General features: G+C 46.4%; 1 protein-coding gene across 3 annotated transcripts in view; it reads left to right on the top strand.

Annotated features, from left to right (window-relative positions):
• Tiam1 (TIAM Rac1 associated GEF 1) overlaps window positions 1–27,418 on the top strand; it is a 304,202-nt gene that overhangs the window by 141,707 nt on the left and 135,077 nt on the right. For all 3 annotated transcript variants that reach the window (XM_004654435.2, XM_045150639.1, XM_045150640.1), the window contains exons 3-4: window positions 1,073–1,240; window positions 14,375–15,348. In XM_004654435.2, coding sequence (XP_004654492.2) covers window positions 14,386–15,348 — 963 coding nt within the window. In that variant the 5' untranslated portion in view covers window positions 1,073–1,240; window positions 14,375–14,385. The remainder of the gene's footprint in view (window positions 1–1,072; window positions 1,241–14,374; window positions 15,349–27,418) is intronic.

The following is a 27,418-nucleotide window of genomic DNA, read 5'->3' as shown; positions in this document are numbered from 1 at the left end:
TGGAGACAACTCATTGGTTGTGAGCACCTGTCAAGCTTAAGTGTGAGGGCCTCTCGGGCCTGCAAAGTCTGACTCCCCAGAATTCATGTAAAAAACTAGGCAAGAGGGCTTTACTCCTTTCTATACACTTATGGTAGGAGCTCTGGGTGCTCCCTCCTCTTTCCTTCCCTTATTGTAATAAAGTCTCTCTAAATGGGTAAAAAAAACCAAAAAAGCCATGCATGTCACACATGTTTGTAAGCCCAGTCCTTGGCGGGGCAGGGGCCGGTGGAGACTGGAGAATTGCTGGGGTTATTGCTGGGCAGTAGCTCTGGGCTGAGGGAGAGACCCCATCTCAAAGAACTGTGTGGATGGCCCTGGAGAAGGACATCCACCATTCTCCTCTGGCCTCCGCGGGCATGCATGTAGGGTGTGTGTATGCATCTGCATTTACATGTCACACACACACAAACACACGTTCAAAAACAGCCAAAGGGGGAGGGGCTAGTCAGCTTGGAGCTATCTTTGTTGATGTATTTTCCTTACTAAGTAACAGTTTGGATATTTACCTAAATTCTTTCTTGAGCTTTCCCCCCTCCCACCTGAATATGACACTTGCCAGCTTATGAAAATGTGCACAGGAGGAGGAAGTTTATGGATTTAAGTTGTGTTTTTTTTTTCCTCTTTTCAACTGTCATCATTTTCTTCAAGTCCCATTATCGGTAGTGCTCTGCTCTGAGAATGTCGGAGGCTACTTGTTTCCATCCCTTTCCGTTTGTTGAAACTCTTTGAAGATTGCGCGAGGACACTGTGGTTCCATGCTTCTGTTATCCAACCCTCCAGTACGCAGCGAACAGGTTGAAATGATAGTTTGGAGGGCGGTGTCTTTCCATTCATGCAGACACGCTGGTATTCGCGCAGCTGCCTCACGAAGCCTGCCATTAAATACCTGTAGCTAAGTTGTTACGTCCTTTGACTCAAGGGCATTGTATTTCACATAAAATTAATATGGGAGAATTGATGAAAATACTCACTTCCTTCCTTCTGGCTAACCATTTCTTCTTCTCCTTTTTTTTTTTTTTGGTCTGTCCAGGTTTCTTGCACATTCTCCCAGACTCAGGTGAGACCCTGATGGCCACCCGGCAGGGCAGGTACTGACACATGCCCCAGTCCCAGCCACGGACGTCATAGCCAACTCAGAATCTAAATGCCACAGTGCTCTTGGGGCCAGTTGGGCTGGGGACCACTGTTGCCTTTTAAGGTAGGTCTGTGTTTGGAGCTATGAGCCTTCGTGTGTCTGCCTGGATTAATGGGACGATTTGTAAGGGGCTGGGGCTGGTTGGATGGATTAGCGGTAAAGTAGTGTGTCATGTGTAGCTGGTGGGAAAAAGAATTTGGAATCACTTCCATGGACTAGGGTGACACCCAGCTAACAATTTAAGGTTATTAACATGAAAACAAAACAACATGAAAAGACCAGGTAGGTTCCTATGATATCTTTTCTGCCCCTGTGAACTGCCCTCGGGATCTTTTATCTCTGAGTTTCACCATCTTTATGTTGGATTAAGTTTGAAAAAAAAAGTAATCCTGCCTTCCAAATCCAGACTAAAACGATGATATATTTTGTTTCTTCTTTGGATAGTCTTTAAAAAGCAGAGATAAACACAGTCATAATAATAATCTTTTCCTAAATCATAGATCATCTTTTATTTGTTGTAAAACTTGTTTAGTCTCGTGAGTTAGAGGTATTTGCATGTGACTTGGCAAAACTCTTCATGGATTGTAACGATTTAGCAAAAACTTTCAGAAGTTCATCTCTGTTTAATCTTAGCCCCCCCGCCCCGTCTTCAAGTGCAGCATCCAGTAGGGAGAAAACAGGCTTGAAACCAAGACCTCCCACTAGAATCTAATTTTAAATTTGCAATCTGTTGTCTTGTGATTTTTGCTTCAAATTTAACTTTGAAATAAATACATTTCATCCTTTCCCCTGCAGTTTCAGAGGTCTGATTTCAAGTCATAGAAGGGCAATCGTTACATTTATTTTAATATAATTTAAAATACCTCAGGGGAGTAAAAATATTATTATTAACTGTGACTTACATATATATCACTACGTGCCTTATATTGGATTTAACATCCTTGCCAGCAACAGGAACCTTGCTTTCACTGTTAACTTGTGACTTCAATATGCGAAATGAACTGGATTCTCTAAAATGTGAACGAGCTCTCACAATCTATATTAGATACATGCGAAGCTCCCTTGTTTTAGGCCATAACAGTGATGAACAAGGTCACTCAGGACTAAAACTTCTGATAAGTACAGGTAACAAATATCAGGCCAAGAGGGGCATGTCCTCTAACCATACAAAGGTGTCAGTAAAACAGGGAGAAAGCACATTGAAATAACCTTGCCTCTCTTACGATATGGGAAAGTCAAAGTGCCATGGGCACACAGAGAGGAAGTGATTAAATCCAAGCTAGACACCATTTTTGTTATCTTAGGTAAATTTCCCAAGCCATCTGTTTAGAGTTTATATTTTGTTGTAGTTTTCTGTCTAACGTGACGTCCTTACTCTCTTTAATTGAAGAAGGGAAAAAAAAACAAAACCTCAGTGACATAAAGCTTGTTAAGACATTAATTTTTTTTTCTTCCTTAAAAAATGAATTTCTCTCTCTCCCTCTATCTGTCTTTCTCTCTGTGTCTGTCGGTCTCAAATAAATAAATAAATAAATTAAAAAAAAAATGAATTGAGGGCTGGAGAGATGGCTCAGTGGTTAAGGTATATAAAAGAAATTTTGGTCTTTTTCTCTGCGTGTGCATGGATGTGCGGAGGGTGCATGTGTGTGCCCAGATATGTGCCGTGCATGTGCGTGTGGCAGCCGGAAGAGAGCTGTTTGCTCTTTCCAGCAGTTCTCTGGTCTCGAATCTTCCCAACCTTCACTTTCATAGACTGGGGGTCACCTGTGCATGACCATGCCCATCCTTTCACTTGGCCCCTGGGGCAAGTGAACTTGAGAAGTATCAGCCCCCCCCCCCCCCCATCATGCTCAAGTGACAAGGACTCTTCATGGTGAGGTTATGCTTTTGATTACTAACTTCTGGCCAGGGCACATCATGCCAGCTGACCCCACAGGCTGGCCTTTGGTCCAAGGGAACTCTGGTGTTCTGTAGTGGGTAGAACATCTTACTATCTGCCAGGGCCACCACTAAAGTGTCTGGTGTCTTTGGGAACTTGATATCCTAAGCCATAAAAATACTATCTCCTGAGGCCTCAGGGGTGTGCAGTTCCTTACTTATTCCCTCCTTGTTTCTTTTCCTCCCTCACCCCCTTAGCAACCTGCAGTTGTTGGAATATTTTTCTTTGTTCTCTCTGTTTGTTCTCTTGGGCCATGAGATGGGTTTCCAGTAACTGGAATGTTGTCTCTTGCAGCACTGAGAAAATATCATTATTTAAAAATGTAATGTAGGGCTAGAGAGATGGCTCAGCAGGTAAGGCACTTGCCTGCAAAGCCTAACGACACGGGCTTGTTCTCCAGTACCCACACAAAGCCAGATGTACAAGTAACTGGAGTTTGTTGGTAGTGGTCACAGGCCTTGGCCTGCCTATTTTCTCTCTCTCTCTGTGCCAGGTGTGGTGGTACACGCTTTTAATCCCAGCACTTGGGAGGCTGAGGTGGGAGGATTATTGTGAATTCGAGGCTAGCCTGAGTCTAATTCCAGGTCAGCATAAGCTAGAATGAGACCTTACTTCAGGGGGGGAAAAAGTAGTGTACAAGTTATATCTTGGATTATACAAGTCTTATTTCTTCTCCTGCCCAGTATTAGTGATAGCAAAGAGTTCTCCACATTTAAACTCTGTAAGAAGTAGCCTTTTTAGATGGTTAATGTATTCCCAAACAACTGTCTTACAAAAGGACTTCTTGGGCTAAACCAGCTTTTGTATGTGAACTAAACTTTTATATGTGACCTTTTAAAAAGTGTTCTTTTGCTGTGCACGTGCCATCCATGGTATTTTAATGTCTCTTATAGCCATTGCAAACAGTTGAGTTTACTTTTACTCAGGGACCCTAGTTACAGTAGCCTGGTTTTTTTAAAGTCTATGTGTGATAATCCCGCCATCTAGGCATCTTGGGCATCTATTGACGGTTTTTACTCTTGGACCCTGGTCACATTATCCTGGTCCTTTAGAAGGTCACGGGGACATTTTGAATATTGTGTTGTGAGACTCCAGGTCTGGTTGAAATCACCTGGGGAAAATTGACTTTGTGGTGATGGTCATTTGGGGAGGGGTGCCACAAGCCCCAGGATCCCGCCGCAAGCCCCGTCTCACTTTTGGCGGGTCGAGCTGCTGCTCTGCACCCGTCCCCCGGCCCCTTTTCTGTGCCGCTTCGCGTTTGTGACTCTTGTGTGAGCACGAGGGTCAGCTGCCCCAGCCTAGGCCTTTGCTCTCTTGCTTTGTATCAGTCCCAGGCATGTGTACCTGAGGAGTGCATCTGGGGTGTACACAGGGGTGTACACAGCACTGGTCCATAGGTAGATTTCTTTTTCAGTTCTCTCATCTCCAAGATCCCCACTTACTCTGCATACAGGGGCCATCCTTGGCTCTTCTGGACAGAACCACAACCAGAGCCAGATCTGGCCAGAGCGTTTTTTAAAAACTTTTTCTTTTCTTTTTATATTTGAGAGAGAGAAAGTGGGAGGGGGGGGGAGAGAGAGAGAGAGAGAGAGAGAGAGAGAGAATGAGAGAGGGAAAATTAATGGGCACATCAGGGCCTCCACCCACTGCCAGTGAATTCCAGAGGCATGCGCCACCTTATGCATCTGGCTTACGTGGGTCCTGGGGAATCAAACCTGGGTCCTTTGGCTTTGCAGGCAAGTGCCTTAACCACTAAGCCATCTCTAGCCCCTGGCCAGAGGGTTTTGTTGCCTGTACCGAGCTCTTCTTGGTACTCAGCCTTAGTGCCAGCCTGGGGGGAAAACTGGCTCCTTCAAAACAAAATTAGAGAGCTGGGAGTGGTAGTGCACACTTTTAATCCCAGTACTTGGGAGGCCGAGGTAGGAGGACCGCTGTGAGTGAGGCCACCCTGAGACTACAGAGTGAATTCCAGGTCAGCCTGGGCTAAAGTGAAACACTATATTGGGGAAAAGAAAAGAATGGTATTGAATGAGTGACTTCTGCAAGTTTTCACTCTCTGCCTCATTTGATCTGTTTTTCTTTATTTTTGGCTTAGAGTTTTTAGTTATAATTTAGATATAATTAGGTGAGATGTGATCGTAGAAGCTGACTCCATTTTCTGGCACCACATATTGGCAGTTCACTTTTGCTCACTGCCTGAAAAGCAGCTTCACCTCTTCATTTAGCCTCACTTTGGACCATTCATCTGTGTTTGCTTTGCATTTCCTTTTTTTTGGTAATATATTTTATTTATTTATTTATTCATTCATTCATTCATTCATAGGGGGGGATAAAATATGGGTATGCCAGGGCTTCCAACCACTGCAAACGAACTCCAGGCACACGTACCTCCCTTGTGCATCTGGCTTATGTGGGTCCTGGAGAATCAAACTGGGATCCTTTGGCTTTGTAGGCAAATGCCTTAACCGCTAAGCCATCTCTCCAGCCCTGAATTTGCATTTCCTGATAGCACTCTGCTATCTGATGCCCAATAAATAGACTTTTTTTATTTTAATTGCCTAATTTATTATAAATATATCAGAATGTTCTCAGTGTTTTTCAGCTATTGGTTGAGAGGATCAAAGTGTATTTTCTCTGGAAAATCCCTTCGGTTTGAATTTATATTTAATATAAGCAGAATATTCTATTTGAGGCTTGGTTTATTTATTTGTCTTAAGTTTTTATTTCCGATTGTTTATAGATTCACGGGAAACATTACAGAGAAAAGGCATTCATTAGCCGCTTTTCTCTCATGGTTGCATCTTTTATAATTATAGAGAACTACCAGGAATCTGACATTATTTTAGTGGGTGTATCATAACTTTATAGTGCCCCTGTCACTTTATCACAGTGACATAAGTGATGTAGTCTATATCATTTTATCACATAGGCATAGTAAGATAGTAAATCCTCTAAAAGCAGTCTTTGAAAAATGTGCTCCCTCCTCAAATATATGAAACACCCTAACTAATAATTGTTCATGTATTTTGATAACCTTCCATCAGCTGTCTGTTTTTGAAAAAAAAAATTATGAGAGGGGCAAGAGTGAGAGCGAGAGAGAGAGAAGGAATTGGCACAGTAGGGCCTCCAGCCACTGCACTAGAACTTCAGATGCGTGCGCCACCTTGTGAACACGCGCAGCCTTGTGCGCTTGCCTCACCTTTGTGTGTCTGGCTTACTTGGGATCTGGAGAGTTGAACATGGGTCCTTAGGCTTTGTCTACAAGCACCTTAAGTGCTAAGCCATCTTTCCAGCCCCATCAGCTGTCTTTTAACTCCTTCACTAGGTATTTAAGTTGGTGGAAGTTAAAGGCCTATATTTCATCTCACCACTTTAGCAAAGAGATCATGGTGTTGCATGGCAAGTCTTACTTGTTCTGCTCTCCTTGATCCCTGGCCACCTGAACTTCCCTGGGGTCCTTCAACCATCTGACCCCATCCATACACTCCATTAGAAATGTCTCCCTGCCCATCACACCACTACTTGCCTCCCCTCACTTTTCACTGGGTCATCTTGGACTGAACGTTTCTGCCCTAGCTGTCCTGACAAGGGCAGAGATGACCTCCCAGCTCAGCCTGTTCCTAGGCATTTGCCAGGCTTCGCCAAAAGGATCGGGAAGATGGAAACTACAGGCAAGAGTCAGTGGAATGATACAGGAGAAATCCTCCATTCTTTTCCCAGGTAACTGGGGTAGGGGGAACACAGTGGAACACAAACTGAACCTGTAAGGCCATTCTGAAACCTGATGGTCCAAAGCCAGGGACTACACAGGTTTCCAGGTGGCAAGGACCCAGAGAGTATCTTAAAACTCACTGAGTCCTCTAGGACTGCAAGTGAGGAGGCTGGTGCATTCAAGACTGATGTATGTTTCGTCTGGCTCATATTGTGACTGTGTTCTAGTCTTTTATTGTAGTGGTGTGGTTGTGACATTCTGGTTAAGTGTATCCTGTCATTCAGTATGTTTTTAGTTGACTACCTCCTACTTGTTGGGCTCTGTTCTGGGCTGTGAGGATCCAGCAGGAAATGAGACAAGTGAGATGCCCATCCATCTTGAAACTTGGCTGTGGTAGGGAAGGAGCGGGAATGAAAAGTGATAAGCAAATGAGCTATAGGATGTGAGGTAATTATGACATGCTCAAGGGAGGGGAGTTAAAGACAAGGAATAAGCATTGTCAGGTTTTGTGGGAGGGGTTGTTATTACAGGTTATTAAAGGCCAGAGAAGGCCTCCCTGTTGAAGCAACTGATTGGAATGAACTCTGGAGTGAGCCAGGCAGGATCCACAGAGGAGGAGGGCTCCAGACAGAGGAGTGAGCATAAGGAAAGGTCCTGGGGCAGGTCAGGGAAGCCCATGTTTGAGATTTAAATGTCAAGAGTCATTTTTCTATTAAAATGTTGTCCACCGTCTCCAATTGCCTCTTGAATGCGCAAGCTGTCTGGGGCTCTAGCAGACTAAAGCAGTATTTCCCTGAACGTGAGAGATTAATAAATTCCAGTCTGGGAATGTTTCCCAGCTTGAAATTTAGTAAAGGTTGAATATCCACAGAAGAAGTAAAAATCACTTTCTGTCCTGGTTGCCACCAAGCTACAGATAACAGTCTGGTACTTATGGAAAATGCAATCCAAGTTTTATGTGTTTGACATAAAAATAGATTACAAAAGCCGGGCGTGGTGGCGTACACCTTTAATCCCAGCACTCGGGAGGCAGAGGTAGGAGGATCACTGGGAGTTAGAGGCCACCTTGAGACTACAGAGTGAATTCCAGGTCAGCCTGAGCTAGAATGAGACCCTACCTTGGGGGAGGAGGGGAAATTACAAGAGGCAAATGGGACAGAATAGGAAGAGTTTAATTAAGACATTGGAAGTCACTGGCATTTTACCTATGTACAAGGAAGCATTGGGACTTATGGCTCACCAAATTAAAAAAAATTGTTATTTTTGATAATTTCACACACATATAGAATGTATTTTGATCACCCCTCATTATTCTCTCTTATCTACCTTCACTTCCTCTAAACCTTCCCTTTTTCTCCACTAATCCTCTTCGTACTTTCATGTCTCTGTCTGTGTCACACAACACACACACACACACACACACACACACACACACACAACACACACATTCACACACACCTACCTGCTGAGTTAAATAAGGGTTGTTCATAATGGCAGAAGAAGCTGGCCTGCTTTCATAGGTCCAAGCAGAGAGAGAATAGACAAGAGCCACACCACCACATGCTGGCAAGCACTCTTTGGGAACTCCGGAACTCCAGGCAAAACTCAAGCACTTTGCTTATCTTTAGTCTGGAATTCCAAATCCACCCCCACACCTTAGGGCTGGACCCTAGGACCCACCCAGTAACAGCTCTTTCAGCCAGGTGGCTGCAGATCTAAACTACAAACTTGAATAGAATCCTGAATATATTGGGGGCTATCCAAAATACCACACATGGGTTGGGAGTTATTTTCTAGAGCCTGGGCAACTCACCAGCGGCTATACCACTGAAGAATATGATTCTTTTCTCCCCCAGCAAACATTAACTGCTAATAGCTCCCCTGGGGGGAGTTGTGTCTTGTTACCCCCTCTGCCACCCATGATGGAGCATTGATAGGCTCAGTCTTAGGCAGGACATCACAGCTGCTGTGAGACATGAGTGTAATGGCCATGTCATGTCCAGAAGGCAACACTCTTCTCAATCCTTGGGCTCTTACATTCTTTCTACCTCCTCTTCTCCAGTGTTCACTGAGCTTTGGAGGGGGATGAGATAGGTGTATTGTTTCAGTTGTTCTCAGCACTTTGACCAGCTGTTTGTCTCTCTGTTAACCTGTGCCCTCTGCAAAAAGAATTCTGTGAAGGTTGGGCTGGAGAGATTGCTTAGTGATGAAGGCTCTTGCCTGCGAAGTCTAAGAACCCATGTTCGACTCTCCAGATCCCATGTAAGCCAGACACATAAAGTGAGGCAAGTGCAAGGCCACTCACGCCCACTAGGTGGTGCAAGCATCTGGATGTTGATTTCAGTGGCTGAGGCCCTGGCATACCAATTCTCTCTCTATCTCTATCTCTCTCTCTCTTTTCCCCTCCTTCTCTCAATCCCTCCCAAAAGGTTAAAATTTAAAAAAAGGACAGAGTCCTTAAAAAAGTGCTATGAAGGAGGCTGAGAGTAACAATAGTGTGTATGTATAGATATAAATATTTATAAGGTGGTTTTTGACAACCTATCCATTTAGCATAACAGCAGTCGTAGGTTCTTCCCTAGCCATGGGGTTTTAACCAGGTCTACATTGATGGGTCTGAATTCCCTCCTGTGGAATTTTAGATCCATCCAGAATGCTCTTGGTTATTTTTGTAACAGTCATGCCACTATTGCACCAGGGAACACATCTTGCCTGACACGATTGTGGATCATACAGTGTTCACAGCTGGGTAAGACTGCTGAGGACTTTTCTCAGCTTTGTTGGTGACCCCACCAAAGCAGCCTGTGGGAGGAAAGGGTTTACTTTGGCTTGCAGACTCGAGGGGGTGATGGCAGCAAAGACCATGGCATGAACAGAGGGTGGACATCACCTCCTGGCCAACAATAGCAGCTGGAGAGTGTGCCAACCATTGGCAGGGGAAGCTGGCTATAACACCCATAAGCCTGCCCCAGCAACATACTTCCCCTGGGAGCCTTCAGTTCCCAAATTGCCATCAGCTGGGAATCAAGCAGTCGGAACACATAAGCTTATGGGGGACACCCAAATCAAACCATCACACTCCTCTAGAAGGTCAGCACCCTCCGACACTATGAAAGGTAGCCAGTAGGGAGCTGGACTTTCAGTGCAGTTCCACCCAAGTTCTCAGTGTTCTACACTTGAAGGATGTGTGTCTTCTGCAATGGGCACTTACCATGTAGCTTTCTTGGGCACCGAAGAACAACGGCAATAGCTCCTGTTGTTTGGGGGCTTCTGTATCCTCCCTAACATTTCACTATGAGGTATCTCCTCCACAGTGTTGAAAGTTTTGATTAATATCTTAGAACTTCTGGGAGTGGCTTTATCCACAGTATAGTGTACCTTCATTCAAGTTTTTTTTTTTTTTTTTTTTTTTTGAGATAGAGTCTTGCTGTAGCCCAGGCTGACCTGGAGTTCACTATGTACTCTCAGGCTGGCCTTGAACTCACAGCAATCCTCCTACCTCTGCCTCCTGAGTTCTGGGATTAAAGGTGTGTGCCACCACACGCAACACACACACACACACACACACACACACACACACACACACACACAGAGAGAGAGAGAGAGAGAGAGAGAGAGAGAGAGAGAGAGAGAGAAGTAGAAAATGGATGTGCTAGGGCCTGTAGCTGCTGCAAATGAATTGCAGAGGCATGTGCCACTTTGTGTATCTGGCTTTTCGTGGGTACTGAGAATTGAACCTGGGCCATTAGCTGTGCAGGCAACTGCCTTAGCTGCTAAGTCACCTCTCCAGCCCTGAATTACCTACTTTTAAATTAGCTTATAAAGTAGTAGGTTTCCTTAGAGTTTTTTTCTTGTTTTGGTTAACCCTCTCCTAACCTCTTCTGTCCTCTGTCCTGCTGCCCCATCCCTGCTCAAAGCTCTCCCTCTCGCTGCTCTCCCCTCTGCTTTCACATCACATGTGTCCTAGCCTCACAGAGCCTCTTTCTTCAGGGTCTCCCCCATGGCTCCTTTTGGCTCACCAGCTTTCTGGGATTTCTCCATGGGGGCAGGGCTTTGCTCTGTAAAGGAGTATATGTCTTTCTACAAGGAGCCAGTGTTAGTTTTTCAGGGTTATGTTATTTCCAGAGTCCTCCACTTGTCCCTGGGGGGTGTTCAAGACTCTTCCCTCACAGTTTGCATATAGCCTTCGAAGTAAGGAGTGTCGCAGCAGCCACTAGAACCACCTTTTCCTTAGCGTTGGTTGCTTTAAGCTCAGTGCTGACTCCACTGAAGTCATGTCCTAAGAATCTGTCCTGGTAGGACTTAGAAGATTTGGCGTTCAACTCATAAGTTCATGTTCTGAAGATAAAAGTGGCTTCCATCCTGCCTCGGCTACCTGCAAACAACCTTCTTACTAGAGGTGTGGTTAGTACCGCCGAGCCGTCAGTATGGTGGTGCATGGGCTGTTGTGAGTCCTACGTGTTGGGCCATTTCCTGTAGGAATCCTCTCCTGGAGCTTTTAACTTAATTAGTTTGCTGTTGCTGGAACCAAACCTGACCAGAAAGCTGTTTATGTCTGTCAATTTATATTTGAAAATTTCAGCAATATGTGATGGAGGAGGGGAACTCTGAGCCCATGTCATTTCCTCCATTCAATTTATTTCACTATCATTCTTTCCTTCTTTGAACTCACCATGTGATGCTTATGTTGGGTTACAATGAACATTTATTCTAAGTCTTTTGTTGATTGGGAAAACATAGGAATTTTCATTTATCCTTTTAATAGTTCAAGAACAGGGGCTTCATTGTAGATCAGTGGTAGAGTATTTGCTTAGCATGTGAGAGGCTTTGGAGTGGATCTTCACTCTCATGTTCTCCCCCCCCACCAAAAAAAATAAACATGATTTCTGTGAGCTGGGTATGTACACACACACACACACACACACACACACACACACACACACACCTCTACCTTAGTGGGAGACCATGCACTTAACCTGTGTAAGGCTCTACGTTTTTCCTCTAGCACATCACAACTAATAGAAGAAAATAAGAAAACAAGAGCCTGGAGAAGTTAATCAGGCCCTTTAGTGTCGGTGAAATGTGTGTTTATTTACTTGTAAAACATGTAAGAAAGGTGTAGAAATTGAGGTAGCTTCATGGCCTTACATGAACAACGAATCTTTTCACTTTGCCACTGCTGAGTTATCATTTCTTGTTGCTTTTTGAAAACAGCAGTTAGAAGCCTGAACATATTGCTTTGAGATATACTTGCTGCTAGTGAAAGGGAGATCCTCTTTCTTGGAAGATTCCCTCTGAGAATCACATGATGTGTGGCTGCGTCGGGAAGATTCCAGTATAGGAATAGCTTAACATCTGTTGTCTGGATGCATTACCTCTGAACTCACTGGAACATTAACTGGAGGTTTTCCCTTTCTGTTGTCACACATTTACTTTAGCTGTGCTGTGCTTGTGAGAGTTTAGGTTGCAATTTTTTTTTGAAAGACTTAAAAAATATTTTATTTTTATTTATTTGCCAGAGAAAGAGGGAGGGAGAGAAAAAGATAGAGAATGGGCCTGCAGTGGCCTCCAGCCACTGCAGACAAACTCCAGACTCATGTGCCCCCTTGTGCATCTGGCTAACGTGGGTCCTGGGGAGTCGAACCTGGGTCCTTTGGCTTTGCAGGCGAATGCCTTAACTGCTAAGCCATCCCTCCAGCCCTAGGCCACAATTTTAACCGTGGGGTTGAAGTGATTTTTGAACTCTTGTGAGTGTACGTTACATTCTAGTGCATTTCAATTTCTTTGCAGCAGTCCCAGCAACACCACTTCAGGTTTCCCATGATACTTTTCCTTTCTTGCTACTGAGTACCTTCCCTCCTCTAATACCTTCTTTCCTGAGAGTAGGGAATGTGTCTGTGTCACTCACTGTCTCTCTGGCTCCTGAACATATATGTGCTTGGGGAATGTTTTCTGTTTCTGTACAATATTTTATTTATTTTTTTATTTGAGAGAGAGGCAGATTTTACATATATATATGTATATATGCATACATATATATGGGGGGGGAGGGAGGGAGGGAGGGGATGGGCATGCCAGAGCCTGCAGCCACTGCAAATGAACTCCAGACACATGCGCCACTTTTGTGCACCTGGCTTACGTGGTACTTGGGAATCAAACCCGGGTCCTTAGGCTTTGCAGGCAAGTGCCTTAATGGCTAACCTCTCTCTCCAGCCCTAACAATATTTATTTATTTGAGAGAGAGAGAGAGAGAGAGAGGGAGAGCAAGAGAGAGTATGGGTGCACCAGGACCTGTAGCCACTGCAAATGAACTCCAGACACATGCACCACCTTGTGTAGCTAGCTTACGTGGTATTTGGGAATCGAACCCAGGTCCTCAGGCTTCGCAGGCAAGTGCCTTAGCTGCTAAACCATCTCTCCAGCCAGGGAGTGTTTTCTTAATGAATGGCCCAGCGGGTGGTTAACAGAGCCAGCTCAGCGATTGGCCCGGCAACCCCTCCAACTATTCTCACGTGCATTATGTTAATTGGAAGAGAAATGGGGAGAGGTCCTGAAGCCAGGATGGACTTAATAGAGTCATTGTTGTCAGGTTTTAAGGATTTTTCTCTTTGCTGCTGTCACAGAAAGGTGTTATCAGGTCGGAAAAGGAGACTGGGAGTTTCTTAGGAGGGTGAGGCTTGCGCGACCTGGATGGTCCCCTGGGCGGAATCACCCTGTGTGGTTTCACCCTGTGTGTTTCTGTTTGTAGGGCCCTCTGTACCAGACTCATGCTTGCATGGATTTGCTCCCAGAAATAAACCCATCAGTCTGCTACTGGCTGGGCTTTTCAGCTTGTTCTCCCATCCCCCGCTTCCTCTACAAGCCCCCTTCCTCCCAGAGTGGGGTTCTCCCAGTGCTGTGAAATGAATGATAACCACCTCTTTTCTATATGAGTTTTGATTTATCAGAAAAACTTGGTTAGATTTGTATCTTGAGGTTTTCTTTGAATTTTGAAATATGGGTAAAGAAGCACAGAGAGAGAGAGAGAGAGAGAGAGAGAGAGGGAGAGAGAAAGGAGGTGATAATGAATGAGTATGAGTAGAAGACATGGTCCTTTGGTGGAGCCCATAAGTTTGTACTTCAGTTGCCAGTGTATGTGGATAGAAGTAGACCTGTAAAGATGTCATTGTGGAGCTTAGGAAGGAAGACAGGGTGAGAAGATAACAGGACACCCAAAAGCAGCACCCTGGGTGCCCTCTGAAGTTCCTCCCTCTGGACAATGGCATCTGATCTTCTGCTGATGGGACTGAGGTATACATTTTACACCTCCTGGGACAGTCTCAGCAGACGAGGGTCATTCTCACCTGTTGCCAGCCATGAGCGCCTGCCCCTGCCAGGAGCGCCTAGGAAGCTGTGCTTTTAGCCACTGAACCTCCCAGCCAAGCGTCTGCTTGCCCTGCGCGCCGAGCGCCGACTCTCTAATACTTGTACCCATTTCAATAGTGACTCAATTATCCCCTCCTTTTTTTTCTCTCTCTCTCTCTCTCCCCCACCCCCTTTGCTACAGACCATAAAACCATGGGAAACGCAGAAAGCCAGAATGTAGACCATGAGTTTTATGGAGAAAAGCATACCAGCCTGGGGCGCAAGCACACGTCCCGCTCTCTGCGCCTGTCACACAAGACCCGGAGGACACGACATGCTTCCTCCGGGAAGGTGATCCACAGGAACTCCGAAGTGAGCACCCGGTCCAGCAGCACCCCCAGCATCCCTCAGTCCCTGGCTGAGAATGGCCTGGAGCCCTTCTCCCAGGAAGGCACCCTAGATGACTTCGGGAGCCCCATTTGGGTGGACCGAGTAGATATGGGCTTGAGACCCGTGTCTTACACCGACTCCTCCGTCACTCCCAGCGTAGACAGCAGCATCGTCCTTACGGCAGCCTCTGTGCAGAGCGTGCCAGACTCGGAGGAGCGCAGGCTTCACGGGGATGACGCTCCATTCTTGGCGGAGGGAGGCAGGAGGCAGCATCCCTGTCCATCCAACGGGCCCGCTTTCATGGAGACAGCCAGCTTTCAGAAGAAACGCTCCAAGTCTGCAGACATCTGGCGAGAGGACAGCCTGGAGTTCTCACTCTCTGATCTGAGCCAAGAACATTTAACAAGCAACGAAGAAATCTTGGGTTCTGCTGAAGAGAAGGACGGCGAGGAGGCTCGGGGGATGGAAACGCAGGCGAGTCCGCGGCAGCTTGGCACCTGTCAGCGTGCCAACTCCCTGGGTGACTTGTATGCTCAGAAAAACTCTGGGGTGACGGCAAACGGGGGACCGAGGAGCAAATTTTCAGGCTACTGCCGGAATTTGGTGTCTGATATTCCCGATCTTGCAAACCATAAGATGTCACCAGCTGCTGCCGAAGAGCCTCCTTCATACAGTAATTATAACACACTTCCCTGTAGGAAATCTCACTGTCTTTCCGAAGGTGCCACCAACCCACAAATTAGCCATAGCAACAGCATGCAAGGCAGAAGAGCAAAAACAACTCAGGTAAAGCCATTGAAATCTGTTTTAGTATTTTTGGAAGTGGTGCATGACTCTTAGAAGTGTATGATTTTTTTTCTTTTTTTGCGCTTATCAATTTCTCATTTTAAAATTGGGTTTTGCCCTGTTTGCCTAGTGACTGCCACACTTGACATGGGGTCCTGCTTGTTGCTGCTCTCATAGAGCTGAGGAGTGGGGATTAAGGGAAGGGCATGAGTGAGGAGGGACGCTAGGACTGGGAATAAAGCTGATAAAAGTTCCTACTGGGAAACTGCCCCTCAGTCCCTCAACAGCATCTCTGCTGACTCTAGCAAACTGCCTGTCTAACCCAGTCGTGTGTGTGTGTGTGTGTGTGTGTGTGTCTGTTTGTATACCAGCAGGCCTGATGGGTTCCAAGCAGGCACCTGGAGCTCATTTCTTTACTGCAGCAGGTGGGAAGAGGTCTGTGGGCAGCTCCTAGGAAGAGGCTGCTTTGATTCAGGGTGGCCATTGGTCACTTGTCAAGCTTCTCTCAGGGGTTGGCAGGCTGGCTCTCTTACCAGGAGCCATTTCCATTTCCTCCTCCTTGCGTTGAGGCCAGCCCCATCCCTGGAGGGAGGTGTAGCGGAAGGAATGACATGGGTGGGATCCAGTTCTGACTTTGCAGCCAGCTCCTTTGAGTTTGGCCAGCCTTGCTTCCAGTAGTGCTTCTGGGCGATGGGTGAGGATGCTCAGCTGGGCTGCTCGGGGGAGGGGGAGCTTAGTGCAGGAGAGAGCAGGTGGGAACGTGTCTGTAGAAAGACTTTCAAAGTGGCTTACTGAGGAAAAGAGGGGCCACTAGCTCTGTTGGTGACAGTACTTAATCCCAGGAGCAAACCAACTTGCACAGAGTTGGTGAGTTTCTTGTACTGCTGCTCTTGAATAGCCAAATTCAGGGAGTTTGGGATCCTGATGAAGTTGGGGAAGAATTATGATGGGGCCCATTTGCTTTGCAAGGTATTTTGGGCATCAGGGTGACTTGCAAAGATCATTGCAGACGGTGTACGGTAGGGGGCAGTGTTGAATCCCGTGGCCGGCCCCAGAGCGGGTGGCATAGACACAACTACTTCTCAGGGGGTCCAAATAGAAGGTGCAAAATGATAGGGGTCCCCTGGGGAGCATGAAACGTATTGACCCCCCCCCCGACCGAGTTGTATTGTTATTGTCCATAGTACATTTCCTGAGTGACTTTAGGCCAGTTATTCATTGTCTTCAAGTTCTGATGTCTTCATTTGTCCACGTGGTGATTGTTAGGCTAGATTGGCAGCTCAGTGGTAGAGCACTGCTCTGTATGTATGAAGCCCTGGGTTCCGTTCTCAGCATTGTATACACGGACACAAAAAGTTGGGATAGTGGTAAGACTTTTGGGAGAAAATGGAATGAAATATCCTATGAAGCAGAGAGCCTGTTACTTAGGAAGCAGCCAGTTGGGGAAGATTTATTTGCGGCTACAACAGGTTTTTTCATCGTTAGTGGTGTCGCGTGGGTTGAAAGCCCCGGGGCAGTTTGCGTCCAAACCTTGTATTGGAAGATGTCTGAAGTGGTCATTTAGCAGGGTCGGCCCGGCGCCGGCACCTAGATGTGCTACGTGGACTTGAACCCGCCTCTTCTGAAGTGAGATTATAGTGGCAGGAGGGGCAGCAAAGCCCGCCTGGGGCGCCTCTCTCCAGCCTGGGAGGGTTTCTCCTGCACGGTCAGGTTGACAGGCTATAGACAGGGTCACCTGGGAGGCACTGAAGGCCCATCCTAAAGTCACCTGTCATCAGATTTGTCATCAGACTGGTTCAAAGAGACAGTGTGTGGGCCTTGAAGTTGGAGAAAGGTACAGCACCATAGAAGCCTTGCGGACCCACTTTGCCCTTCCCTCTTGCCTGCAACCCAAGTTAGCCCGTGCTCTGAGGCAGTGGGACGGGGCTGCCCAGGTTGTGACCCGGCTCTTTACTGCCATGGTTCTAAGCCTACAGCCAGCCCTCTGCTTGTCCTTCCACCCTGCTGGGTGATGGGCGCATGGGTGCCAGCCACCCACGGGAGAGGGCTAAGGGAAGACCAATCTCCCCTCCAGATCCGGTCCTAGTAAAAGCACCCATGTGAGACTGTTACATGAGGTCTTTCACTGGCTTGTCACCTTCTAAAATGGTTAATGTATGGAAGTGAGGTCATCTGTGTGGTTTCTCGTGCAGACTCAGCTTAATGTAATGCAAACTACAACGGCCTGGCCATCCAAGAGGGCCATTTGTGTTCTGGCTTGTCTGCCTCCCTGCTGGGTGACCATGGGCAAGTCACTCCCTCTTAAGTGTCCTCTGTCCAGAGAGCGAAACCAGCCTCTAGGAGGGCCGTCAGAAAAGGCCGTTGGGACGCAATGCTTGGAAGACCTTTGCAGAGCTTATGAGATGAACGGAAGGATTATTTTCGTATTGACTTCATATGTTGAGTGAGGATCTTTAATGACTTGAAACAAACCCCGGAATTATGTACAACACCATCCATCCACCCACATTTCCCAGTCTAAGTTTGAGCCCACTGTGTTCCAAATGGTATTTTAAGAGACAGTGGGTGTGGAACTTTCCTAGAAAAGAATTCTCTCTCTCCCTCTCTCTCTCTTTTTTTTTTTTTTCCAGTCGGTTTTTGACCCAGGAGACCTCTCCTGCAAGTTTGAGCCATAGATATGAGAGTCTCCTTGTCTGTCTGGGTGAGGCAGTTGGATCTCTAATAGTTCCATCAGCAATTTCATCCTCCCTCAACCCCCCAAAGAAGTTCCTGGCAAACATTTGGCCCAAGAGCATGACCTCTAAGCCTGGAGAAAATATACTGTATCCAAAGTAATGTGAGCAATTTCATCTGATTTGAAAATGATCAAAAAAGAGCTTTTGGCCATTCTTCCTGTTTTTGTATGTGTTCAGTTGTTGGATATGTTACTGAAATGGGAAGGCTGTCGAGTTCATGGGTAGGCTTTGAAAAATAACAACATATCATTTCCTATAGCATCTGCAGTACAATTATTTGTTTAATTCATATATTTGGACATATGTGTGTGGTGTCTGTGTGCGCGTGCACACATACTGTGCATAAACGTTTCTATTGAGAGCCCATATAATGAAAAGCTCATACTTTTGGAGCAGAATTTACTTTTATTGATTTCAGCCCAAGCACACAACAGGTTACCCCTGGATTTAATTGATGGCTAGTTGGCATTTGACCTGAACTTGGTTCCTTCCGCCTACAGACGGAGGATGGGCAGCCTGGGGCCCTGCAGAGTCAAGGGTGTCGCATGTCTGAGTTTGGTGTCTGGAGCCTGTTGCTTCTTGGTTATTTAACCTCATGGATCTTGGTGTTTCTTATAGAAGGCTAATGAGGGGAGGATTTGAGGTTCTGGGAGGGAAAGGGTGGAAAACTCAAGGTACAGGTTCTTGTATATGACGGATGCTCACTCAAGAGTGGCTTTATTTAGGAAGGTGAAGGATGCCTTTACCTTCTAAAATTCAGCCTTCCTGTGGCTTTGAGTCTTTAAAGGTGTGTGTGTGTGTGTGTGTGTGTGTGTGTGTGTGTCAGAAAGAGAGAGAGAGAGAGAGAGAGCGAGTGAGCAAGAGCAAACAAGCTGCCATGGATAGTCTGTCTGTTCTGTGGCCGGTCTCTGAGTTTCTCAGAGCAGCCGTGGCAGGGAGCCATGGGACATATGTGTGAGGAGCGCTTCACCATCAACGTGGCAGGTGACCGAACGTGGCTCAACTATCCCGAGCAGGTCTCTAGAAGCCACAGCATCCGGAGGGCCGCATGGGGACACAAGCCGAGGTATGGTGCTGGCAATTATGTGTGTCGGTTTGACAGGCCAGTTTCCAACATCTCATCATTCCCAGGAATTCTGGTGTCCAGTAGGAATGGGTAATCAAGAGTTCACTAGAGCTTAGGGGTTCATGTCAACCTGGCTTCATGTCACCAGCTGTGTGTGTGTGTGTGTGTGTGTGTGTGGTAGGTACTTCGTAGATCACGTGTCTTCCTGTCCCCATTGTGTGCCAGAAGAAAGTCAACTAAAGAGATTAGATGACCAAGTTAAAAACTCCAGATCAGATCATCTGACTTCATTGGTTGTCTTTTCTTTGGAGACACATTTCTATATTGAGGCACCTCCCATGATCTCAGGCTTTAAGTTCAGAATCGTCAGTTCTGGTAGAGGAGCAAAAATGGATTAGTGATGGGAGGTCAACTTGGATAAGAGAGGAAAACTGAGGGGAATAAGAGCAAATTGTATTCTATGCATGTATAAAAATGGAAGAAAAATGAATAATTTCTTTCATATATATATATATGTTTCATTTTTTAAATGCAATTCAATTGATTTACTTGCAAGCAGAGAGAGAAAGAGAGAAGAGAGGCAAAGAGAGAATGGGCATGCCAGGGCCTCTAGCTACTGCAAACAAACTCCAGACACATGTGCCCCTTATGCATTCGGCTTATGTGGGTCCTTTGGCTTCACAGGCAAATTGCTTAACCATCAAGCCATCTCTCCATCCCTGAACACTTTTTTTGTTCATTTTTTAAAAATTTATTTGAGAGCGACAGACAGAGTGAGAAAAGCAGAGGGGGGGAGAGGGAGAGAATGGGTGTGCCAGGGCCTCCAGCCACTGCAAACGAACTACAGACACATGCGCCCCCTTGGACATCGGGCTAACATGGGTCCTGGGGAATCGAGCCTCGAACTGGGGTCCCTAGGCTTCACAGGCAAGTGCTTAACCGCTAAGCCATCTCTCCAGCCCCTGAATAATTTTTTTAATTGGACTTAATGACTGAAAAGGATATTATTACTGCCTACCCCTATTGGATGATTTGGAAGACCCTGATGCTTTCTTTGATGAGCAAATAACAGGGTTGATGATTTGACTTACACTCTCAAAGGAAGATCATGAATTCATAGAAAAAACTTTTGATTCTTAAATTTTTGTTTTGTTTGACCACTTAGCTTAAATAATGCAGAAATAGGTTTATTTCCTGAGCTGAATGTTGGCACCTATGGGCAAATGATTCTTAACCTTTAAGAATCAGCTAAAAACTTTGGACCTTCTCCTGACATAAGCATGTGGATCACCCTTCTGCATCTTAGGGGTTCAGGAATCCTCTGAAGTCCATTTTAGAGGCTCCCAGTTAACTCATATGAGTTCCTATTAACTCTTCATGAAAGAAAATACTCATGTGGGGCATATTTATAAAGAGCCTCCTTTTTCCTTCTCTTCCCTTCCCTTCTACTCTGTTTGATGCTTATTTGTGTGTGTGTGTGTGTGTGTGTGTGTGTGTGTGTGTGTGTGTGTTTCCTCCTTTATCTGTCTATCTTGGCATGTAAATTCAGCAATGAGATATTTATTTTGAAAACAAACCTGTTCAGTTCCAACAAGAATTATCTATCTCCTTTGCCAAGATGTTTTCTGAGGGACTGAGTGGGCAGGCAGGTGGGTGCTGAAGAGATGGCTTTATCAGCAGTCCCTAGACCTCTTTGTGCTCTTCAGAAGCATTTTGCACTGTGAGCGGCTTCTGTTTTTGTGGGTCATATCTCTGAATAGCTGCCACTCTGATAGTTGATAAAGAAATACCGAAATGCATATTACTTCATTTAAAATTGGGACCATACTCATGTCACAGTCACTTAAATATCTTTATATTTAAATCTGTATTGTCTGAAATTCCATGTGTAATGGGATGGATGAGAGACCTTTTAAATTTATGGGAATCTCCATGGCTTCTGGCTCACTGGAGGACATCAGAGTCTCGTGTGTGTTCTGTGTCCTCTCAGGATGTGGTCCTTGATGGACCTGTGTGAACACAGTTTGGCTTTTGCACAGGGAACTGGAGAAGGAAGGGCTATGGGATTCCTCTGTAAGTATCTGAGGGACCCCGGACACTGTGTCCACCTGGAGAGTTGTTCATTCATGCCAGGAGAGGTTTGGACAAGTTAGTACACAAATAGAAGGTTTGTGTCCCTCAAGTCACAGTGCATCTTGACAGTGTTTAGGTCTTGGTCTGATAACCTTCATGGGAGGAGGGAGGGCTGGAGTAGAGAGGTACCGCCCTCTGAGCAGGAGTGAGGGAGCCTGCTGGATGCGGCCCGGAAGCCCCCACGGTGCTGCGAAGTCCTGACCAAGGTCGCGACTGAGCCCAGCGGGGAACCCTGGAAACCCCTGACAACCCTTCTCACCTGCTGATGTTGGGCCACCCACTGATGGTTTCTTGCTTGGGCCATAAATAAGGTAGCCCAAATTTGCACCTCTGAGTTTGAGAAGAAGTTGAAGTGACTTCAGGAGACTGGACTGTTTGGGATTTGGACGTGTCCGCTTTGCACCAGATTGCAGTGTCGTCTCCACTTCGGTAGAGCGTGAGCTGAGCTGAGCTTGGCAGCGACTAAACCTTTACATCAAGCTAGAATGTTTCCCACTGTCTTCCTTGTTTTGAGATTGTGGTGGGAAATGAGCAGCAGTTAGTTCATTCAGTAATTATTTTTAAAGTGCCTACCCCATGCCAGGCGCTATTCTGGGCACTTGGGATGTGTCGACAAGAAAAGATCTCTGAGCTCACGGAGCTGGTTGTGGTGAAATGGGGGCGTGTGGCTGAGGACAGCGTCATCAGTGAGTGATATGCTGGGGAAGGAGGACAGTGTAAGCGAGGTGAGGGCGGCCAGGCAGTGGGGGGCATGGCTAGTGACCTCAGACGGTGAGGTTAGGGCAGCCCTCGTGGCCGGGCAGACTTGGTGGGGCTTGATGGAGAAGAGAGTTGGTTATGGAGGTGCAAGGTAGGAGGGCGCCTCACATCTGCGGGTGAGGACCCGCGGTAGGACTGGAGAGTTCCAGAGGAGATAACTGTGGGGAAGCTGTGTGGTAGCTGAAGGAGAGGAGGAGGGGTGTGCAGATATGGAAAAGAAGGGCTCCCAGTGTTCCTGGAAGAAAGAGGGGTTGGAAGTGTGCCCTGTGCCAGCTCTTCGCTTGCGCCGATAGGCACATCCGCAGCTCTAGTGCTGATGCTAGACATTTGTGGAGCCCTTGAGCTCATCCCATGGTGCTCTGGAAGGCTTATCTGCCCGTGTGTGTGGGGGGGGGGTGGGGCACAGAGGGAAGTTGGTTGTGATAGAGAATAAGGGAAAGGAAGAGTGACTCCAGGTGGACACATGACCATGGAAAAGCAGATGAAGGGAGAGGACATGGAGCACCCTGCAATCGGGAGTCACCTAGGGTGACCTCTCAAGCGTTGCCAACTTACATTGGATTCCCTTTTTAGTAACAGTAAGCATCTCACTTCTAGCGATTGTATTGTGAGAAACTGTGAGTCACTCCCATTGGAATGATTAGAGAAGGAATGGGTATTAGAAATTATACACACAGGGCTGGAGAGATGGCTTAGCGGTTAAGCGCTTGCCTGTGAAGCCTAAGGACCCCGGTTCGAGGCTCGGTTCCCCAGGTCCCACGTTAGCCAGATGCACAAGGGGGCGCACGCGTCTGGAGTTCGTTTGCAGAGGCTGGAAGCCCTGGCGCGCCCATTCTCTCTCTCTCCCTCTATCTGTCTTTCTCTCTGTGTCTGTCACTCTCAAATAAATTAAAAAAAAAAAAGAAATTACACACACACACACACACACAGAGTATGGAAGTCTTGCCTTGGGAAAGGCAGAAAAAGGAAAGAGAGACAGGCTCCTATTTCTAGCAAGTCAGAGATGATAATTAGTGATGCCCAGTAACGAATTCACAGTGCAGACATATCAGCATTTCCTGAGTTTGCCTGGCTACTTGGTGAATGTGAAAATAATTAAAAAGCCTGATTACCAGTAGACTCCCATCTATCCGCCTGTGTGTTTTCTCTTGAGACCTGGTGTTTACCATGTACCTCAGAGACAGCCTGCCTTCCACGTTGGTGTAGGAAGCTAGTAGCCATGGATAGGTAGTTGCTCTCTGTCCCTGGGCTGAGATGTAGGTAAGGCTGGAGGTGGGGATGCTAGTGAGCAGAGGTAATATTTTTATGTTAGTACTGCATCCTCTCAGGTTACCTTAGTCTCACAGCGTCTTATTAAGCAGACACTGTAGTGTGTGTGGGGGGGGGGGCACGGCTCAGTAGGAGGCTTCTCTACCATGCACAACATTCTGGGTTTGATCCCTAGGCCTGAAGAGAGATCACAGGAGGCACTATTGTTGGCCCCATTCTGCAGATAAAGAAACTGAGGTCCAAACTAGTAAGTTACCCAGAATTGATATTTGCTGTCTGCACATTACTAAAGGGAAGTGTACTGAGTATATCAAGTCAAAAATACTCCCCACCCCCCACTGCCCACTGAAATTCAGTGGGTTCTCTAACAGAATATTCAGCTTCTCTGGGCAAATATATTGGGACTGGGCTGGAGCAATCAGGGAAATTAAAGTGGCCAAGAAAAGCATTTTCTAATTGCACTCAACTTAGAACTGCAAGATGCCAATTGATTCTGCTGGTCCCTGAATTGTCCAGAGTCTGTGCACTTTGTTTGCAACTTAGCTTTTTCAAAAATTGTTCCCGCCCATCAGCATAGGAAACCTATCCCTTGGGACATTTGCTTGTAAATCTTTTGGGGAAATAACAGGAGTCTCGCTACCTTGCATATATCATCAGTCCCTGTTCTTGCTGGTGACCCTCTGGTGTTTTGAGCTGGTGCAGGAGCTCATTTAACATCCATTGCCCAGCTTACACGATCCTACCGACCCTTGCCCAGCAGCTGTTGCATGTTAGAGGCTCTGGTTGGCCTTTTGTACATCTGGTTGGGAAAAAGGTATATTCATTCTGGGAAGCTGACAGTGGTATGGAAGCTGGTTAGTGGTTTGGGAGGCTCTGTCTGGGCACGGCAGGATTTAAGGACATCCCTATCCCCTGAGTGTTGTTCATGACTGGAAACCTCTTCAGTGGAATATTTATTTTTAAAAAATATTTACTTATTTAGGTTTTTATTTATTTGCAAACAGAGAGAGAGAGGAGAGAGACAGACAGAGAGAATGGGTGTGCCAGGGTCTCCAGCTGCCGCAAACAAACTCCAGATGTATGCACCACTTTGTGCATCTGGCTTTACGTGGCTGCTGGGGAATTGAGCCTGGGTCATTAGGCTTTGTAGGCAAGTGCCTTAACTGCTGAACCCATTTCTCCAGCCCAAGTGGAGTATTTCTAGTATGGAGAATTGACTGTGAGCTGTTTTGTGGCTGTCTTTGCTAGTGAAGTACTGTATTGGGAATTATTTCTGTCTGGTTAGGGTCTCAGCATTTCCACTGATTATTTCCTTGGTTACACTCTCCTCCCTGGGGCTTCCTTAGGGATCAAACCCAGGGCCTCATGCATACTAGGCAAACAGTCATTGAGACACACTTCCAGCAACTCCCCCCGCCCCACTTTTTAAGTTAAAATCTGGTATTTGACTGTATAGCCTAGGATAGATCAGAAGCGTAGATGTTTAGTTAGGTAAGAAGGACCACTGCATTTGCTACACAGATGGTAAGATTTTCTTGCCGTTATTTCCTGATGTCAGTCTTCTGGATACCTTGCTGCTGTGCAGCACTTGGGAGTTTCTGGATTCTTCTCCTTATGGAGATAATCCATTTCCTCCGATGTGAAATGGCTTGGAAGCTGAGGTGGGGAGAAGCAGCCCTTCCAAAAGATGACCACAAGAAAGTTGTCATCCCCACGAGGGAGGGAGAGAGAAGCATTGGGCATTGCCCCTGGCTGGTTGTCCCCACTGCCCACGGTGCTACAGGATGGCTCCTGTGTATCTGGGACACTCCTAATCTCATGACTAATTAGGAGTTGCAACATGGTAGCCAGCATCCATTTCCCAATGGGTTAGGTCACATCTCAGCTGGGGGGATGTGTACCACTGAGCCTGACAAACCGCTTCTGGAGTCGAGGTGGAGTCATTGTGGATCATAGATCCAAGGGCATTTCCCAGCGATTACACTGAGCCCTGCACTCCAGACATTTTGAGCACGGCTATGACCTGCGGGCCTTCTCTCTAGAGCAGTCTCGTCTTTGTGCTGATTGGTGACCATCTCAGAGATGAGTGTGCACTACATCCTGGACCATTGGAAGGTCCCAGCTTCAATGGGCATGAGAGACGTTCAGGTCTTACACAGAGGTGAGTGACTGTCCGTAGAGCATTAACACTCGGTGGACACAGAGAGAAGCATGGGGCTGAAGGGTCTGTAAGAATGTCGTCAGCTGTAAGACAAGGTCTTGAGAAGTGGTAGGTTAGCTTTCTGCCTCTCTTTCCTTCATCCTCTGTGGCATCTTTCCCAGTTTCTTCTGTTTGTGGGTTTTAGCTCTTTGCTGTACCAGTCAAGGCAAACAGATGAATAAGCAGTCTGCTTTTTCTAGGGAAAACTAGAGATACTGCTGGGTGACAAAGTGGGGAAGGCATGAAGTTGCATATTTAGGCAAAAATCTGGCCACTCCTGTCATGCAGCTGAGCCATCATTATGATATGGTAGAGCCATCATATCATAATGGAAAAAAGGCACCCAGAAGCACAGGTATTCCCATCTCCTAATCAAGTAGATGGCTTTATGAGGTTCCTTATTTATTAAAAAAGTATTTTAGTTATGTATTTATTTATGAGAGAGAGAGAGGCAGATAGAGAGAGAGGATAGGTATGGCAGGGCCTTGCAAACAAACTCCAGACACATGTACCTCCTTGTGCATCTGATTTATGTGGGTCCTGGGAAATTGAACCAGGGTCCTTAGGCATCACAGGCAAACGCCTTGACTGCTAAGCTATTTCACCAGCCCACAAGGTTCTTCTTGTTCTGGAACTCTGGGAATTACATGAGCTTTGGGGGTCAAGCCTCCCTTTCTTTGTACTGAGGTGCCTGCTGTGGATTAAGGATATCATCCATGTGCTTTTTCCTCCTCCCCCTATATAGAAACATCTCCATTCTTTGCACTATAGAGGAGAGCAGTTCTAGTAGGTTCCTCATCATATACCTTATCCTTCACCAGAGCATGAAAGAGACATGAAAGTCATGGTTGTCTATAGTCAGTGATTGCCAAATATTCTTCTGGTCTTCTATTCATAGGAACAACATCTCTGCCAGGGAGAAAAGAGGGTTGATAATAGTGTTTGCTTATTTCTATAGAGATCTTTACCACCTGACTATAGATTCTTCATGAACACCCATGGCTGCTATAAGGCAGGGAGCAGAAAACATTTCGAGGCTGTATTAGTCCTTTTGTTGGCTGCTATAGTGTTATATCTGAGGCAAGTGAATTTGTAAAGACAAGAGATTTTATTTCGCTCACAGTTCAGGAGGTACAAGACTATGATGCCAGAACCTTCTGGCTTTTTTGAGGTCCCGCTACCTCATAGCATCATGGTGGGAATGAATGTGAGCTGAAGAGTCTACTTGTTGGGATAGGAAGCCAGAGAGGTTGAAGGTATCAAGAGCTCTTCTGTGTCACAAGGGCTGACACTCTTGCAGGAATAACTTCAGAAGACCAGCATGGATCCTTTCCGAGGGTCCTGCACCCAGTAAACTAAGTGCCTTCCATGAGACCCTCATCTCTTTCCCCTTTCCTTTGCTGGGAGAGACTCCATCTCTTAAGGTTCTACCGCCATTGTCACACTGAGGGCCAACTTCCCACCTTCGGGAGCAAACCACATCCAGTAATAGCACAGGAGTCTGCGCCTGCGTGTTCGTGTTTTCTGTGTCCCTGGAAGTCCATCAGCTGCCAGACGTCTAGAGCCCATTTGGGACCCTCGTTCATATGTGTCCTGCTACCTGCTGCGCTTTTTGGGGGATCTGGCCCTGCATGCTCACCTAGAGTGTTTCAAGGACTGGGAACTGGGAACAACTCTGAGTTCATGGAGACGTAGGTGCTGCACCTTTTTTGGGTCTTGCATTGGACAATAGTAGTTCGTGGCGTGCCTCTTGTCACGGATCTGAGCTCAGGGTACTCATACTTAGGACAGTTCAAAAATTGTTTAATATTTACGTTTGAACCATTACTAGCTATTTGTGAGCTAAAGGCTCAAAAAGCGGTAGGTGGTCAGACCGTGTTACTTTCCCCTTTTTTCTCTGGCAGACTC

The sequence above is a fragment of the Jaculus jaculus genome, chromosome 5 (assembly GCF_020740685.1).
Source record: "Jaculus jaculus isolate mJacJac1 chromosome 5, mJacJac1.mat.Y.cur, whole genome shotgun sequence".
NCBI classification, from domain to species: domain Eukaryota; kingdom Metazoa; phylum Chordata; class Mammalia; order Rodentia; family Dipodidae; genus Jaculus; species Jaculus jaculus.
Note: the sequence above shows the minus strand (reverse complement) of the source record. Positions and strands in the feature narration are given on the sequence as shown.